At 49.1% G+C, this 17,155-nt stretch overlaps 1 protein-coding gene across 3 annotated transcripts in view; it reads left to right on the top strand.

Moving 5' to 3' along the window:
* PMP22 (peripheral myelin protein 22) overlaps window positions 1-12,587 on the top strand; it is a 30,725-nt gene extending 18,138 nt beyond the window's left edge. For all 3 annotated transcript variants that reach the window (XM_045487427.1, XM_045487425.1, XM_045487428.1), the window contains exons 4-5: window positions 3,940-4,080; window positions 12,299-12,587. In XM_045487427.1, the coding sequence (XP_045343383.1) occupies window positions 3,940-4,080; window positions 12,299-12,462 (305 nt within the window). In that variant the 3' untranslated portion in view covers window positions 12,463-12,587. The remainder of the gene's footprint in view (window positions 1-3,939; window positions 4,081-12,298) is intronic.
* The last annotated feature ends 4,568 nt before the right edge of the window (window positions 12,588-17,155 follow it).

The following is a 17,155-nucleotide window of genomic DNA, read 5'->3' as shown; positions in this document are numbered from 1 at the left end:
TGAGCCTTTTGATGCCTCTGGAATTGAATTTTGTGGATGATGCGAGCTAGAGATCTACTTGGGTGTTTTGACAAATGGATGGCCAACACCACTTGGTCTCTGTTGTATCCTTTCCCTACTGAGTTGTATGTTGTGTTTATTATGTACTAAATTCACAGGTGTACTCTCAAAGTCTTAATTCTGTCCTGTCGTTTTATTTTTCTTTCATGGCTAATACCACATTGTTTGAGCTGCTAAAACTTTATAAGTATAATATAAGCTTGTAGCATAAGCTATATAGTGTAATCTAATATAGTAACATAAAAATATATATTATATAATTTATGGTTATAATCATACTATGTATACATACATAATAATACATGTATATATGTTGTATATACATATATATATAATATATGTTTGATATCTGGTAGGTGATGTTCTGCCTCATTGTTTTTTTTTTTGTCTCTTTTTGTTTTTTCCTGTTGTTTTTGTGTTTGGTTCAACATGTTTTGGCTCTTGTTGCTTTATTGTCCTTTAGATAAGTTGTTAAAGCACGTGTCACGTTCTGGCTGGGATATTATTTAGGATAATATTGAACGTGTAGATTGCTTTGGGGAAAAGCGGCATCTTTATGACTTTGAGTGTTTCTGTCTGGGGACATAATATGTTTCTGTGCCTTTAGTACGTCTTCTGTGTGATTTAGTAAAATTTGTCTGCCTTATTGATTCCAATAGAACATGGATTCCCCATGTTCTTTGGATTCCCCAAAGAACATGATTCTTTAGTCAATTGTATTTTTGTCATTTTTAAATTCTATTAATCTCTGCCCTTCTCAGTAACGAGTCCATTGATTTTTGGATTCATTATTCCTTTTCTAATTTCTTGAGTTGAAAGTTCATTCTTTGTCATTATTTTTTATTGTTTAGTAATTGTTCTAAGGGTGTCCATTACATGCTAAGTATTGCTTGGGCCACCCGCCTATAGATTTGTCACGTGGTACAGCGGCAATCCTTGCTGAAGACAGTTTTGGTTTTTGTCTCGATTTCTCCGTCCAGAAACCATTTTTTAAATTTCCAACGTTATCTTGGTCAGTTTGTTTTTAATTTCTACTTTGTGTTTGCCTCAAGTTGTGCCGGTATGACTTCTGCTTCCTTTGAAATTTATTGAGATTTTTTTGATGCCTGATACGGAGTGTGTAAGACTGTTCCTCGTGCGTTTGAAAATAATTCACGGTCTTTGTTATCTGGATGCAAATTTTCTATATATCTACTAAGTTGACTTTGTTAACCCTGTTATGAATAATCTCTCTGCTTCTGTGTTTTTGTTTTTGTTTTTTGCTAGTTGATTTATCTATTCTGAGAGAAGTGTGCCAAAGTCTTTCACCGTGATTGTGACTTTGTCAATATCTTCTCGTATTCCAATTATCTTTTGCTTTATACATTTTCCAGGATGTGTTATTATATGCATAAAGGTTTATGACTGCCATTTCCTTACGGTAAACTGGATCTTTCTTCACTAGGAAGTATCTCTCTTTGGCCCCTTTCATCTTTTTCAACTTACTTATTTATTAAAGTTTATTTATTTGAGAGAGAGAGAACGCGTGTGTGCCTGCACAAGGGGGGAAGGGACAGAGAGAGTCGGGGAGAAAGAGAATCCCAAGCAGGTTCCGTACTGTCAGTGTGTGGAGCCCGATGTAGGGCTTGAACTCGTGAACCGTGAGATCATGACCTGAGCAGAAATCAAGAGCCGGACGCTTCAACTGAGATACCCAGGCACCCCTCATCTTTTTCAATTTAAATTCTGTTTTTTTTTTTTTTTTCTGCTGCTATGATTACTATAATTGCTTTCTTTTTATTAATATTTGCCTGGAGCCTCTTTTAAAAATCTTTTGATTTTTCTACCATTGTTTGCTTGAGATGTATCTTCTTGTCTCAGACTATAGACAGGAATTAATGTAATTCAAGGTGAAATTCTGTGTCAACGAGGGACTCGAACCCATTCACATGTATTGTGATCGGTGATTTGACTGGACTATCTTCATATATGTGATTTATTTATTGTACTTATGATTGAAAAGCTTCTTCTTCAACTCTGTATCTCCCAGAGCCAACCTGAGAGCTGGGCTCGCAGCAATAGATGTTCAACAAATGCTCATCGAATAACATCTTCCTTGACCCCTGGATTCTGATCTGATTTGACCACGTACGGCAGAAGCCCCCCATTGTAATGGGGTTGGGACCAGTGCTCAAATTATTAGTAAAAGAAGTTCTCAAGAAGGCTTTAAGTTCCCTTTTTAATTCTAAGGGATCTTTCCTCTTCGTGTAGATTTAATGTCAAAGATTTGAGGTCTTCTCGAAGTGTGAGGTCTGTTGTTAGGGGTGAGTGGGGGGTAAAGATTTCAGAACTGGGGGAGGAAATCCGGGATACTGTCTGTATCAGCCATGCTCCCTGGGAGGGAAACTGAAGAACGTTTCCCAGCAAAACTGAATCACTGTTTTCAGTTCTGGATTTGGGTCTCACGTATCTTTGTGTTTCCAGACTCACCTACCAGAGTCCCGGATAATTGGCTTACTCTCGAAAAGACAGTATGCCGGCAACATTAACTTCATGGCAGGCTCACCTAGAGGGACTGAATATGCTGGAGAAAGATGGCACCCAACCGGGGACATCTTTTTCTTACCTGAGTTGACACAGAGACTGAAAACCCAAAAGAAGCATATGCTCTGTCATGGTGAAAAGGATGCTAGACTGGAATCAAGGGCCTCTCAGGTTTGATCGTGCCCAGCTGGGCCCATCCAAACATCTCCGGAAATCTCTTTCCGTACGAAGGAGCTGGATTAGTTGATCCGGATCCGACACTTCTTCCAGCCGTGTCTGGAAAAATCTTATGCTGAAACCCTGGTGACAGTTAACCCAGCCAACACCCTTAAGATTCTGCCATGATCTCTTGGTAACTCAAACCAGGTTCATCTTATTCAGTGACTGACTATAAATCATGGAGCTTTCGTAGCGTTGAGTACCGCGTTCAGCACCAGTGTGTGTGTTCTAAGCCTTCACGAAGTAGCCAGTTACTGAGCGGAGAAGATAAGGCCCTGTGGCTTCTCCAGGTGCTTTGCCTTGTGTAGAGGAGCACCCACCCCGGTGATTTCTTTGGCACTTGGAAGAAGGGACGCGGGTGACAGGCGGGCAATGCCAAATGCGGGTCTTCGAGTAGGACACCGTAGGCTCCCTCCGTAGGCTGAACCCAGGCCGTCTCCTCTCCCTTCCTTCCAGAAATGGCACTATTTTACCATAGATGGTGAACTACAGGATTCTCTTTTCCGCCTGAAATTTAGTCGGAAGCTTGGAGATTTGATCCGAGGCTTGGGGGAGGGGGGGCAGGTCAGGCATTCAACAAAGATGCGGAACTGTCGTCCAGCGTCCCACCCGGTGACCTGTCGGAGCACGGGCTGCTCTGCGCTGAGGTTCATGAGTAGGATCGAGACCGGCCAAGATCCAGCTCGGCTGAGCAAATGGGTTTTCGCTGCAGGGTCTTCTCCATCAGCATTTTCTTCCAGTTTCCTGCAGAATTGCCTTTGGCTCTGACCAGCACTGTTTGTTCTTCCCAGCCAACCCCACCATCTCCACCTCTCCTTGCGGGGGTGGGGTTGCTGATATTTTGGACGGTGGTTTTGAACTGTGCTTGGAAGACAGGGGTTCCAATTGGCAAGCCCCTGAGGGCAAGAAGAGAGCGGACGGTGGGCGGGGCTCAGAGGCAGTGGGCGGGGCTCAGACCCTTGGCGAAAAGACTGGGAAGGCGTTCAATAGATTTTAACTGGAGTTTAGCTCCTCGTTTCGGGACGCTAGTATTTTCTTGCAGCCCTTTCTTAAAACGGCCACAAGCAAGCAGGTGTCCCAAAAGTGGATCGTCTGAGTTCAGGCTGACTTCTAACCCCAGTGCCTCTCCCCTTCCAGAATGGCTGCAGTCTGTCCAGGCCACCATGATCCTGTCGATCATCTTCAGCGTTCTGTCCCTGTTCCTGTTCTTCTGCCAGCTCTTCACTCTCACCAAAGGGGGCCGGTTTTACATCACCGGAGTCTTCCAGATCCTTGCCGGTGAGCTGGGGATGACAAACTCCACGGGGGAAGCTGTTCCTGGGTCTCCAAGGCTGGGGAGTGACTGATGTTTGTGAGTCTGCACATTGGGTGGTTTTTATAAAGCACAGGGGTGCGTGTGTGTGTGTGTGTGTGTGTGTGTACCTACGCATGCACCTTAGAATTTGAGAACTCTCTACCTCCCCAGGGAACAGGGTAGATGGGAAATAAGACTTAGGGACTCGAGAACGAAGGTCCATAACCCAGCCAGACCTAATACCGGGGACGGAGCCACGGTCTGGACACATCATCGGAGGTGAATGTTAATAAGGATAGGAGTAGAGCAAAGGCCACGCTGGAGGGTTGTATCCCTGCACGTTGCGTGAAGCCCCAAGGAACCATCCTTCCTTCAGCATGGAAAGTGGCCCCAGTGGGCGGCTGAGGTTGGTTTCAGATACGTGTCTCCCACCTCCAAGCAGTGGTGAAGCCACGGCACATTCTTGCTCTCCTTTACCCCAGCTCCGGGGCTCCACTGGGCTTTGGCTTTCTGTTGTCCTTAGGTGTCTTCACTTTGGCACCCCCCACACGGCATCATTTCCTAACATGGGGCCGTGACAACACGTGAGAGGTCTCATTCCTCTCCTCCTTTTTTTAAAAAAAAATTTTTAATGTTTATTTGTTTTTGAGAGGGAGACAGAGCGCGAGTGGGGGAGGAGCAGAGAGAGAGGGAGACACAGAATCGGAAGCAGGATCCAGGCGCTCAGCTGTCAGCACAGAGCCCGACGCGGGGCTTGAACTCACGAACCGTGAGATCAGGACCCGAGCTGACGTCGGACGCTTACCGACTGAGCCACCCTATTCCTCTCCTCCTTAAACCGCCTTCCAGCTCCTCCACCGGATAGGTTATCTGTATGTACGATGTGCAGAGTCCGAGAAGCTTCTCTTATAGAGGGTGACAGCTTCCGACTTTGTCTCTAGATTCTGGCCAGTGTCTTCCTTCACTGACTCTTCTCTTCCTGTCTATTGACTGCCAGTTGACTGAGTCAGAAGGCACTGGAGAGAAATTAAGAGAGGCGGTGATGGATCCTATAATCCGTGTTAACAAGTCACACGCTCCCCGTGCACCAGAGAGCATCTATGTACTGTGAGATGTTCTAGATGCCGGCTGGCTGAGTAGGCGGAGGGCTAGGCTGTCCTCTCTTGTTTTAGTTGGTTGTCAGAATGTCCGTGGTGCTGAATCACCACCCTGGGCTCAGCGGCAGTCATTGGAGGGTTGATAACAGCCCACACGTCTTTGGTGAGTGCAGATGTAACGGCTTACTCATGGCTGTACGGTAAGACACGGGCTGAGGTTAGATGTTGATGATCTTTTCTAGAAGCCAGAGAGTACCCCCCCCCGCCTTCCCTGGAAAAAGGAGGGAAATTGGACAGCTACTTCTCATGAAATACTTAAATACGGCATTCTGGTACGTGCGGTTTTAGGATGTGAAAACCAGATAGGGCTTTGCGGCTTGCATAGGTTTAGTTAGACCAAGCAAGCCAAGCTCCTGGAGTGGTGCCGGTTTTATTGAGTTACTAATTATGCGGTACGGTATCATTCCTAGGTGTGTTAGAAGAAGAGTTATCAATTAGTCATTCCCGTTTCTGAAAGTAATACACAAAACTGGAACATGGTCTGGGGATTTCTTTTTTTGGCTTACCATTTACAGTTCGATATCAAGTCGACTGATGATCATAGCTGTTGCATCAGTGGATCTGTCCTCCAGAGAGAATAATACAGACTTAGGAACCAGAACTTTCATAAAATATACATATATACACACACATATACACACACACACACACACACACATATATATGCATATATATATGCACACACATATATGTATATATATACACACACACATACATACACACATATATATGCATATATGTGTGTGTATATGCATATATGTGTGTGTGTGTATATGTGTGTATATATACATATATGTGTGTGCATATATATATGCATATATATATATGTGTGTGTGTGTGTATGAGACCTATACAAGGGTGTTATTTTACTGATAAACTGAGATCAGGAGAGGATAATGAATAGCCAAGGTCACCCAGCTCAAGCAGGAACAACCAGAAGCCCACACTTCCTCCGATACCATGTGGACTCGATATAGTTAGCAACCTCCTTATGGTTAGAGACAACAGAATCCGCCCGAATTGCTACAGAACGGAAAATGCAGGGCGGACACTCCACTTTTTCCAAAATATAGTTCCTCATGCACCCTCACTTCTCTGTTTTGAATCGCCTCTGAACTCGATACAAGCCTTTTAGAATGCTGCTATTTAAAAAAAAAAAACAAACAAACAAACGCTTGGGGCGCCTGGGTGGCTTAATCAGTTAAGCATCCGACTTCGGCTCAGGTCATGATCTCATGGTTTGTGAGTTCGAGCCCCGCGTCGGGCTCTGTGCTGACAGCTCAGGGCCTGGAGCCTGCTTCGGATTCAGTGTCTCCCTCTCTCTCTCCCCCTCCCCCACTGGTGCTCTCTCTCTGTCTCTCAAAAATAAATAAATGTAAAAAATAAATGAAAAAAAACCCCTCTATGTCTAAAAGCACATGATTTGTTCTTCATTTCTCCCCTTCCAGTGTAGCTTCTTATCTATCATGGGATCCAACGTTCAGTTATCAGTTCATCAGCCTAGCGGCCCCGGTTTGAATAGAAAGTGGTGTTGGATGAGAAAAGTCAGGCCACAGTAGCGGTTGTAATCTACCAGCCCTAAGGAATGTTCTGTTCTGAACTGTTCACCCCAGTTAGCGGGAGCTGAAAGCAGGGGGTCTGGGAGCCACAGGTTCCCCGCCCCACCCCCCGAACGTTGCGTTCGAACTTGATCTACAGGGTCTTCCCACTCAGGTTGAAAACTTCAAGGAGAAGAGGCTTCGCTTGAAGATTTCCGTGCTTCTGCAAAGCACTGAGGCGTTTTAAGCGGAAGCCCTTGGCATATTTTCTGAGTCTCCCAATACTTTCTGCGCTGCCTCTGCCTTGCTTCCCTTGGAAGGATCCAGCTGTGGTCTTCGTAGACCACACGCCCTTGGGTGCAGGAAAGGCAGATGAAAGGTGTGGGGGGCTCTCGGGGCTGACTGTCGATGTAGGGAGCCGTCTCTGCCTTTCTCCAGATTACACGTCTGTGTGTGCTTATTGGTCTGCCGCCTGATTCCCTTCTACGTGTCGTAATTAGCAGGTCTTAACATTTACGAGCTGTCTTCCCTCGATTACATACTTCTCAGGTTGGCTGCTTTTTGGGGATATAGCAACAGGTGTCTTCGTCTAGTTCATTGCTTTTTTTTTTTTATATTAAAAACATGTTTTTTGATGTTTATTTTTGAGAGAGAGAGACAGAGCACAAGCAGGGGAGGGGCAGAGGGAGAGGGAGACGCAGAATCCGAAGCAGGCTCCAGGCTCTAAGCTGTCAGCACAAGACCCGATGCGGGGCTCGAACTCGCAAACCATGAGATCATGACCTGAGCCGAAGTTGGATGCTTAACTGATTAAGCCACCCAGGCACCCCAGGGTTTTTTTTTTTAATAACAGAGCCACCTAGGCACCCCATCTTTTTAAAATTTTTTAATATTTATTTATTTTTGAGAGAGAGAGAGAAAGAGCACAATTGGGGGAGGGGCAGAGAGAGAGAGAGAGAGAGGGAGATGCAGAATCCGAAGCAGGCTCCAGGCTCCCAGCCGTCAGCCTGGAGCCCAATGCGGGGCTTGAACTCATGAACTGTGTGAGATCATGACCTGAGCTGAAATCAAGAGTCAGGCATATAACCGACTGAGCCGCCCAGGTGCCCCGAATAAAGAAGGTGCTTTTAGAAAATTCCAGTGCTCAGCCTTTGTCCGTGGAGAGCTCTTGGGAGGGGCTGCTCCCTGGGTGACTCTGGATCAGGGCTTAGGAACCACTGGTGTGGCCATCGAGCTCTTTGTAATCCCTCGGTCTGGTCTTACTGGACTTTCTCTGCTGATGACTCTTCCCAGTCGGGAGCCATAGATTGTTCCAAACCCCGTTCTTAGAGAAGAGCCGTTCTGAATCAGTGTCTGGACTTCGGAGTCCTTTTTATTTCCAGAACCTGCAGCCGTCTGTTCTCAGACAGCGCTTACCCTGGCCCTAGCTCTGTTGGGCTGGGTTGCCCTCGATGGGAGAACATCAAGAAATTCGCAGAAGTACAGACCCGAAAGACAGATCCACGTGTTGATTGATTTCGTTACTTGATGCCCTGCACCGAACTCCGTGCATCGAAGGCTCCATAGAAGGCCCTGAATAACCCGCTTGTTGGATTACTGGATAATTGTGTTCCCTTGCCGCAAACTCGGGTCACGTGTGTATAGCTTACTATTTATTGTGATTAAGAGGAACAGAAAACCCGGGCAAAGGAGACTCCCGAGGGAGGGTTTCCATTTGTTCTGTTTCGTCAAACAGACTGATAGAGATCTAGGGCTTTAGAACGAAAGGATTTTGGGGGATGCATAAAAGCACGATGCCCTCCCTGTTCCCAGGGGCTCAAAGGCAGCTGTGGTCAGACACCACATTTAGAAACCTCCCCCTTAGGAATGAACTAAACCAGGGGCGCCCGGGTGACTCAGTCGGTGAAGCGGCCGACTCTTGATTTCCGCTCGGGTCATGATCTCGAGGTCCGTGGGATCGAGCCCCACGTTGGGCTCTGTGCAGACAGCTCAGAACCTGCTTGGGATTCTTTCTCTCTCTCTGTCCCTCCCCTGCTTATGCTCTCTCTCTCTCTCTCTTTCCCCCAACCCGCAAAACAAATAAATTAAAAAAAAAAGAGGGATGAACTGTTTCAGATGCTGCTCCAGCCGTGCCCAGGTCAGAAGCCAGTAATGCTGTGGGGGTGATTTTCTAAGCAGCATTTGGGGGCCGAAAGTGGAAACCAGCCCGGCAGTGCAGAGAAGGCTCTGTGTGGGTCTGACAGAGAGCCCAACGCTTTCAGAGGAATGGACCTTCTAGCCTCTTCCTGCGATGTTTTGTCACCCTCAGGAGGGGGCGGGGGAGGACGTGACTCACAGGTGTTCACTCATCCAACCATCGCCACAAGGCAACTCCCCCCCCCCCCGCCGTGTGCTTTCTAGCAACTTCTCTCAGGCTTCCGCTCCGGGCCCTCCAATGAACAGCTTCCGCAGCTGATGTCCACACGCTCTCTCTCTCTCTTTTAAGTTAGTTTATTTATTTTGAGAGAGAGAGAGAGAGAGCACACGAGCAGGGGAGGGGCAGAGAGAGAGAGAAAATCCCGAGCAGGCTCCACGCTGTCAGCACAGAGCCCTCCGCGGGGCTCGAACCCACAAAGCCACGAGATCGTGACCTGAGCCGAAACCCAGAGGCGGACACTTACTGACTGAGCCACCCAGGCGCCCCGTGACGGGGATAAAGTCTTGAGTGGCCAGCTCTTCTGTGTTGTCTGGAGAGGGTCAGAGTCCCCCACTCACAGCTGCCTGCCCTCCCAGACTCAGGCCTCTCCCAGGGCATCCCTGTCACTGCCGGGGCACACGCCGCTCGTCCTTGGAGAAGGCAGGACACTGCTGGTGTGACCGCAACCTCCCTCACCTTCCCCACAAGGTGGAGGGGTGGGGAGGACCTTCATCACCACGCCCCCACCTACAGGTCATTGAGAAAGCGACTTTATGGGGACCGCCCATTTATGGGAACACCTGTGCGACATTGGGAGGTCTGTCGTATGGCATTAACTCCCCGTGTTCCAGGGCACCGCTATGGCACTACACGCAGACCGCCTTGTCGTCGCGTATACCCTAAAGCATCAGTCTCCCGACGACCGTAATTACGAAGCGCGTATCCGCTCTTTGGCTTTGCGAGCGTCTCAGCCGGTGGCTCGTGGCAGCGAAGCTCAAGGTCATTTAACCCCCGAGATACTCCTCGGCGGATACCCTACAGACGAGGCCGTCTAGTGAGTCACCGCACTGGCGTGTCCCGCCTCCCCCTGTCCCCCGTGGACGCCGACGGAACGTGTGCTCTCTGCCGGTGAAATCTGGGCACAGCTGGTCTGCACAGCCACCGCGGCTTTGTTCCTGCCCGTGCTGGGTAGACGCGGGCCCCATTCGGAAGCCTCGCCAGCTTGACGAGCATGGGCCTGGCCTTTTGGCACTCTGTTCCCTGGGTCACACTTGTCTTTCTATAGCCCTGCCCCCAGGAGGTAGCTGGGTATCGACAACTTCAGTATCCTTGAAGTTCAAGTATTTCTTGAAGACAAGAATTTGCACCTTGAGGAGGTCAGCCACGGAGCCGTTGGGGAAGATAATCGGGGATCGCGGACGCCAGGGCGAATAAAGCGCGTTCCCAGCAGAGCCCTCAAATGGCAGTTTGCCGGCCCTTGGTTTTCCCTCTACCCCGGGCATCTGCGCTGTGCCCCTAACTTTCTGTAAGTAGCAGATCCTGGATCCGATCCCGCGGGAGCTGCGGGACTATTGTGTGGCCTTCTCAACAGGGGCCACTCAAGTGGGAGCTTTCTTCTCTGACTGGGAGAAGGACGGTCTTATCAGGGTGGCAAATGTAGTATATTCCCACTTACGTGCTTTGTTCAAACAAAGTTTACAGTGTCCAGCGAAATAGCAGGGAGGTTAGATGTAGGTGGCCTGGGACATTGGGAGCTTTGGAACCACAGGAATCCCACATAGCACGCTGGGTTTATAATAGAGTCACTCAGAGCCTCTCAAAGACCCTGTTTTCAGGAGGGAACAGAGGGAACAGAGCGGGCTTTGTGGGGCGCCAGGCTGGGGTGCTGACATCGCGGGACCCCTCCCTGCAGGGGATGCTGACTGTCACTGTGGGCGCGGACCATCGCTCTTGAACTTGCCTGCTTCAAGAGTCCCACACCAAAGGGCTGCAGAGGTGGGCAGGGGAAGGGCCACCTGATTTATCTCTGGACCCGATAATCTTGCACGCTTGGGGCTTCAGACCCGACCTTGAGGGCACCAGGAACTGTTAGAAGGGACCGAGTGCAATGGAGCTGGATAGATTCCTCTCTCGGCTTCCCACTCATATCCTATCCCCCCTCTTCGTTTTCCTCTCTCTGTATCCTCTGTCTGCCTAACGGTGCCCGTTGGCATTGCCTGCTTGGTCTCCTGAGTGGAAGTCCTGCCAAGGGGCTCTGGGGTCTGCCTGGACCCCAGTGCTCTTGCCCTGGCACAATTCAGATCGTGGCCAAGTGCCCCTTCGCTTTACTGGTTCAGATGACATCACCACCCATTTGAACAGCGCTTTACGGGTTTCCGGGTGCTCCCATGCCCCACCCTCCCTGGAGAGCGCTAGGTGGGTTTATCTTGTGAGTCGAATTCTTGCTGGCCACATCCTTCTGTCGACGAGGCGTTGGCGACAGTCCGAGGAAGAGAAATAGGGCAGAAAAGATGACAAACGACCTTGGAGATGCTGGTCTGGGTCCCCTCGATCAGAAGCAGAGAGCAGATTCTTTCCCCTGTTTCTGTATCTTCGAGACCCTTCCTCTGCTGCCAGATCCAGAATCAGACATGCTTTTCTCCTTTTCTCCTTCTCCTTCTTCTTTTAATTTTTTAAATCTTTATTTTTGAGAGAGACAGAGTGTGAGTTTTGGGAGGGGCGGGGAGAGAGGGAGGTACAGAATCCGAAGCAGGCTCCAGGCTCTGAGCTGTCAGCACAGAGCCCGACACAGTGCTTGAACCCACGAACTGTGAGATCATGACCTGAGCTGGAGTCAGACATCCAACCGACTGAGCCGCCCAAGTGCCCCTTTTCTTCTTCTTCTTCTTCTTCTTCTTTTTTTAAGTTTATTTACTTACTTATTTATTTATTTCGAGAAAGATACAGAGAGCGAGAGGGGGGAGGGGCAGAGAAAGAAGGAGACGGAATCCCAAGCAGGCTCCACGCTGTCAACGCAGAGCCTGACTCGGGGCTTGAACCCCTGAACTGCGCAAGATTGTGACCTGAGCCGAAATCAAGAGTCGATCGATTGCTTAACTGGCTGAGCTCCCCCAGGCGCCCCTCAGACATGCTCTTTGAGCACAGCGTTATCTGCGGAAGATTGGGTGACCTTCTTCCTGGTGTGTGTGTGTGTGTGTGTGTGTGTGTGTGTGTCAAGAGAGAGGAAATGGTGTGGGCAGGTGTCTGGAGTCCTGTGGAATCTGCAGCGGGGTGGTGGACAGGGGGGCCCTTCCCCACCTCCCTCCCCCTACCTGTCCCTGTCTTTCCCCAGGTCTGTGTGTGATGAGTGCAGCGTCCATCTACACGGTGAGGCACCCAGAGTGGCATCTCAACTCTGACTACTCCTACGGCTTCGCCTACATCCTGGCCTGGGTGGCCTTCCCTCTGGCCCTTCTCAGCGGCGTCATCTACGTGATCTTGCGGAAACGCGAATGAGGTGCCCAGACGGTTTGGTCTGAGGCACTGAGCGTACATCGGGGGAAGGGAGGAAGGAAACCAGAAAAAAAAAAAAAAAAAAAAAGAAAGAAAGAAAAAAACCCAACCCAAAGCAACCAACCAAACAAAAGAGCTAGCCAAAAAAACCCAAACTCAAACCAAATCAAACAGAAAGCAGTTGAGGGGGGGGTTCGTGTTGACTGAAGATGTATATAATATCTATGGTTTATAAAACCTATTTATAACACTTTTTACATATATGTACATAGTATCGTTCGCTTTTTATGTTGACCATCAGCCTTGTGTTGAATCTTAAAGAAGTAGCTAAGGAACTTTTACCTCCTAACCGTATAATCGAGCTCTGTTCTTTTGTTCTGTTTTGTTGTTCCTTTTGTTTGGCCCGGACGTAAAATACTTCCCATCTTGCCCCTTCCCTTTTATCGGAAAGTAGATACCTCCCTTCACTCCACCTCATTCAGAAAACCAAAGCGTGGGTGGGAGCCCCGACTGGCCAGAAGCCCTTTTACTTGGTGGGCGACCCGGTGCGTCGCACAGAGACAGGTCCCGCCCGCACCTCCATGCGAAGCCATGGACAGAACCCCCAAACTGGAGCCCTCGGCTTTGGAACACTTGCCCTCGGCCGTGAGTGTCTCAGCCGCACGTCTAGATGAGAAATCGGTGACAGCAAACCTATGAAATGGTGCTATGGATTTACCATTCCTTATTATCACTAATCGTCTAAACTACTCACTGGAAATTCAATTAACGGTTTTACGACATAAAGTAGAATGGACACCTGAGTAATTCTGTGTCATATAAATGGTTTATAACTGCTTTTGTACCTAGCGAGGCTGCAGTTATGACAATAATAAATAAATAATAAACACAGCGTTTACTGCTCCCACATTTTTCTTACGGTCGGAGCATCGGGACCAGCCTCTAGACCCCTCGGGACCGCGCATTCCCAGGACTCCTCTGGGTCTAGACTGTTCTCCGCCTCCAAGGACTGTCTGGCAATGACTTGTGTTGGCCACCGACTGTACCTGTATATAAGGTGCCCTTCTGATGCTAAGACTCCAGACCCGTTTTTTTTTTTCTTTTTTTCTTTTCTTTTCTTTTCCTTTCTTTTTTTTTTTTTTTTTGGCTTTGCTTTTTCTGATTTTATACCAAGTGTGGACTAAGATGCATTCAAATAAACATCAGAGTAACTCAACGATCTCTCTTGGGATTTTGTGGGGACCTCGGCGCGCGGGTGGTGGGGGGGTGCACTTTAGAGCCGTAGCAGAGAGCAAGGTTGAGCTCGTGGTCTGGGCTCCCTAACAAGCCACAGGGAGCACAGTGTGCCTTCCGTAAGCCCGTGCAGATGTCTCGTGACCGAGGAAGAACAGGAATTGCAGCCGAAACAGAAACTGGACATGGACGGGAAGGGGCTTGCGTGTTCATTTAGCTCAGCTCCCTCTCTCTGTCTCCCGCTGTCCTCTGGTGGCCCGCACGGGGACCAGGGGACGTGTCACGTCTGCGTCAACCTAACGTTCGGGGAATGTTGGCGTGAGCGGCACAGACCGTAACCTGTACAAGGAGGGGAGATGTGTTAATAGTGGAAAGGCGACAAGTTGGTGACTTGAGACTGGGCTTTCAGGTGAGATGTTAGCACCAACAGAGCTCCCGCTCTGGGTGTGGTCCTGAGGGAGGGAAAAGGCCGACCGTGCCGTCTAGCTCCCGGTTTCTGGGCTGCGTCTCGCTCATAGCCACGTTTACTCGTTGACGTGTTATTGCGCGTTCGCGATACACCAAGCTCCCGGCGCGTTCGATATTTTCCCAGTTCTTGTCGAGCATCTGTGTGAAACTGGGCACCAGGGATCAAGAAAGGATCGCATACTTCTTTTTAAAAAAAAAATTTTTTTTTCAACGTTTCTTTATTTTTGGGACAGAGAGAGACACAGCATGAATGGGGGAGGGGCAGAGAGAGAGGGAGACACAGAATCAGAAACAGGCTCCAGGCTCTGAGCCATCAGCCCAGAGCTGGACGCGGGGCTCGAACTCACGGACGGCGAGATCGTGACCTGGCTGAAGTCGGACGCTTAACCGACTGCGCCACCCAGGCGCCCCAGGATCGCATACTTCTTAATCGCAAAGGGTGATGGTTTCGCGAAGAGGCGTATGCAGACAGCCATACGGCAGCGAAGAGCACACAGATTAGGCACCTTAGGTTTGAACCTGCCCTTTGCCCCTTACCTGCTGTAGGAGGCTGGACAGGTTATTACGACTCTAGGATCCCACATCCTCACCTGTAAGATGATGCCAAGGCCAAGTTTATGGGATGGTAGACAGGAAAAAGATGAAATGTGTAACGTGCTTAGCACAGTGATCGGTAATTCGAAAGCACATCAGTGATTATCACAGATGTGACGATTGGGGTGTACCGAGAGGAGATCTCGATTCTTCTGAGGGATTGTCAGTCTCAGGCCCAACGCGAGAATCCCCCATGCGGGGGGCCGCCCCAGAGATTTGGATTCCTTCTGTCTGTGTTGGCCCCCACCTGCCTTGATGGATCTAAAAGACTCCACGCGTCCTTTCAGACTTCAGTGTGCCGATGAATCACCTGGGAGGCTTATCAAATGCAGATCCTGGTTGTGGAGGTCTGGGGTGAGGACTTCCATTCTGCATTTCCAGTTCCTGCCTAAGTGATGCTGACGCCCCGGGACCAGGTCCCCCGGACCATGCTTTAAGTAGCAAGGGCCACAATGAAGCCACCTTTAGTCACTACATACTCTTTGGTCTCTGAACCCCGGTGATAAGAGGGCGTCCCCCTTCCCAGGTTTTCAGTAGTGACCAGCTAACTCTGCTTGTGACTTGGGTAGAATGGGTCAGGTGGTACAGACGGCCATTCCTGTGCCTGGGAGACGTAGGTGGTTGGGAACACTGGGAACCTCACCAACTTGCACTTGGAAAAGTCGGCTTTTGTGTCACAAACTTGTTTTTATAATATTTGCCTAAAAGTTGAACATGCCTATATGTGAGATCAAAGAAGAAAACCAAAAGTGGTCCAAATCTTCCCGCCTAGGTAACGTTTTTGGCATTAAAAAAAAAAAAAAAAAGTAATATATATCAAGGGGCATAACATCCTAAAGGCATCTGGAGGGAAAAGTCACACGTGAAAGCCTCTTTTTCACCTCCCCATAGTCTCTTGTCAAAGCTAACGTAAGACATAGCTTATGATGTCTTCCGGGAGAAAAAGGCAATGCCACCATAGACACATCCATCCATTTATTTAAAAAGTGCACATCAAGGGACGCCTGGGTGGCTCAGTCGGTGGAGCATCCGACTTCGGCTCAGGTCATGATCTCGCGGTCTATGAGTTCGAGCCCCACGTCGGGCTCTGTGCTGACAGCTCAGAGCCCGGAGCCTGCTTCGGATTCTGTGTCTCCCGCTCCCTCTGCCCCTCCCCCGCTCGCGCTCTGTCTCTCTTTCTCAAAAATAAAGAAGCAGGAAAAAAACTTAAGAAATCAATAAAACGTGTACCTGAAAGGGATCAGACTACCCGCACTGTTTTGCACCAAGCTGTTCTTTTCATTTAATGATCCAAATTGGAGATCTTTCTACCTCAGCACAGACCTCATGCTTTTCAACGAGCTCCGGATTTCTCGCAAGCTTCTGCGTCGTGTTCGTCAAGCCTCCCTAAGCCCTGGCTCAGCGCTTTTTGCCTGGGTGGAGACACATCCACAAAACGGGTGGCTGCTACTCTCTTTCCAAGGAGCAGACCTCAGCTGCCCCGGAGAGTGAAGTTCAAGCCTCGGGGTGCGCCCAAGAACGGTGGCAGTGCTCGGAGAGGGCAGCTGGGAGGACGCTGAAGGCCCAGGCTGCATTATAGGCCACTGGTTTGCAGGCCAGAACATGATGCTACCGGTAGGAGGAAGGCTCCTGGGGTCAGAGCAAATAATCAGACCCTGAAGTGAGAAACTGTTCCTTCAAAGGAGTTAAAGTTTGACTGGATGAACTCGTAGACCAGTTGATGACCCAAGGTGTTGCTGAAAACAGCAGAGAAACCGGCAGTAAATGAATGGCATCTAACAACGGGATGTGGTCTGGGAAAGAGAGCAAGAGAGCCCTATGAATCCCCTGTCACGGTGAACATTCCAAAGCGTCCCTAGCTACCCTCCCCAACCCCCCCCCCCCCAAGGAACATCAGAGGCTGAACACCGTGCGGAGGAAAGAGACCTCACTAAAATAATCCAGTCGGTTACTAAATACAAGCATGCCTCGTTTCATCGCACTTCATAGATCTTGCATCGTTTACAAATTGCAGGTTTGTGGCGCCTGCGTTGAGCGAGTCTCCCCATGCCGCTTTCCCGTCAGCATTCGGTCACTCTGTGCCTCTGTGTCACGTTTTGGGAGTTTTTGCGATATGTCCGTCTTCTTCAGTATTACATTTGTTACGGTGATCTGTGACCAGGGATGGTGCCTTGCTAAAATCTCAGACGATAGCATTTTTTTTTTTTTTGGCAGTAAATTAGTTTTTTTTTTTTTTTTTTTTTTTTTAATGTTTTACTTATTTTTGCGACAGAGAGAGACCGTGCATGAGCAGGGGAGGGGCAGAGACAGAGGGAGACACAGAATCCGAAGCAGGCTCCAGGCTCTGAGCCGTCAGCACAGAGCCCGAGGCAGGGCTCGAAGTCGTGAACCCCAAGATCAT

This window comes from Leopardus geoffroyi, chromosome E1, assembly GCF_018350155.1.
Source record: "Leopardus geoffroyi isolate Oge1 chromosome E1, O.geoffroyi_Oge1_pat1.0, whole genome shotgun sequence".
Lineage (NCBI taxonomy): Eukaryota > Metazoa > Chordata > Mammalia > Carnivora > Felidae > Leopardus > Leopardus geoffroyi.
The sequence above is the reverse complement of the archived record's forward strand: the minus strand, read 5'-3'. Positions and strand labels throughout refer to the sequence as shown.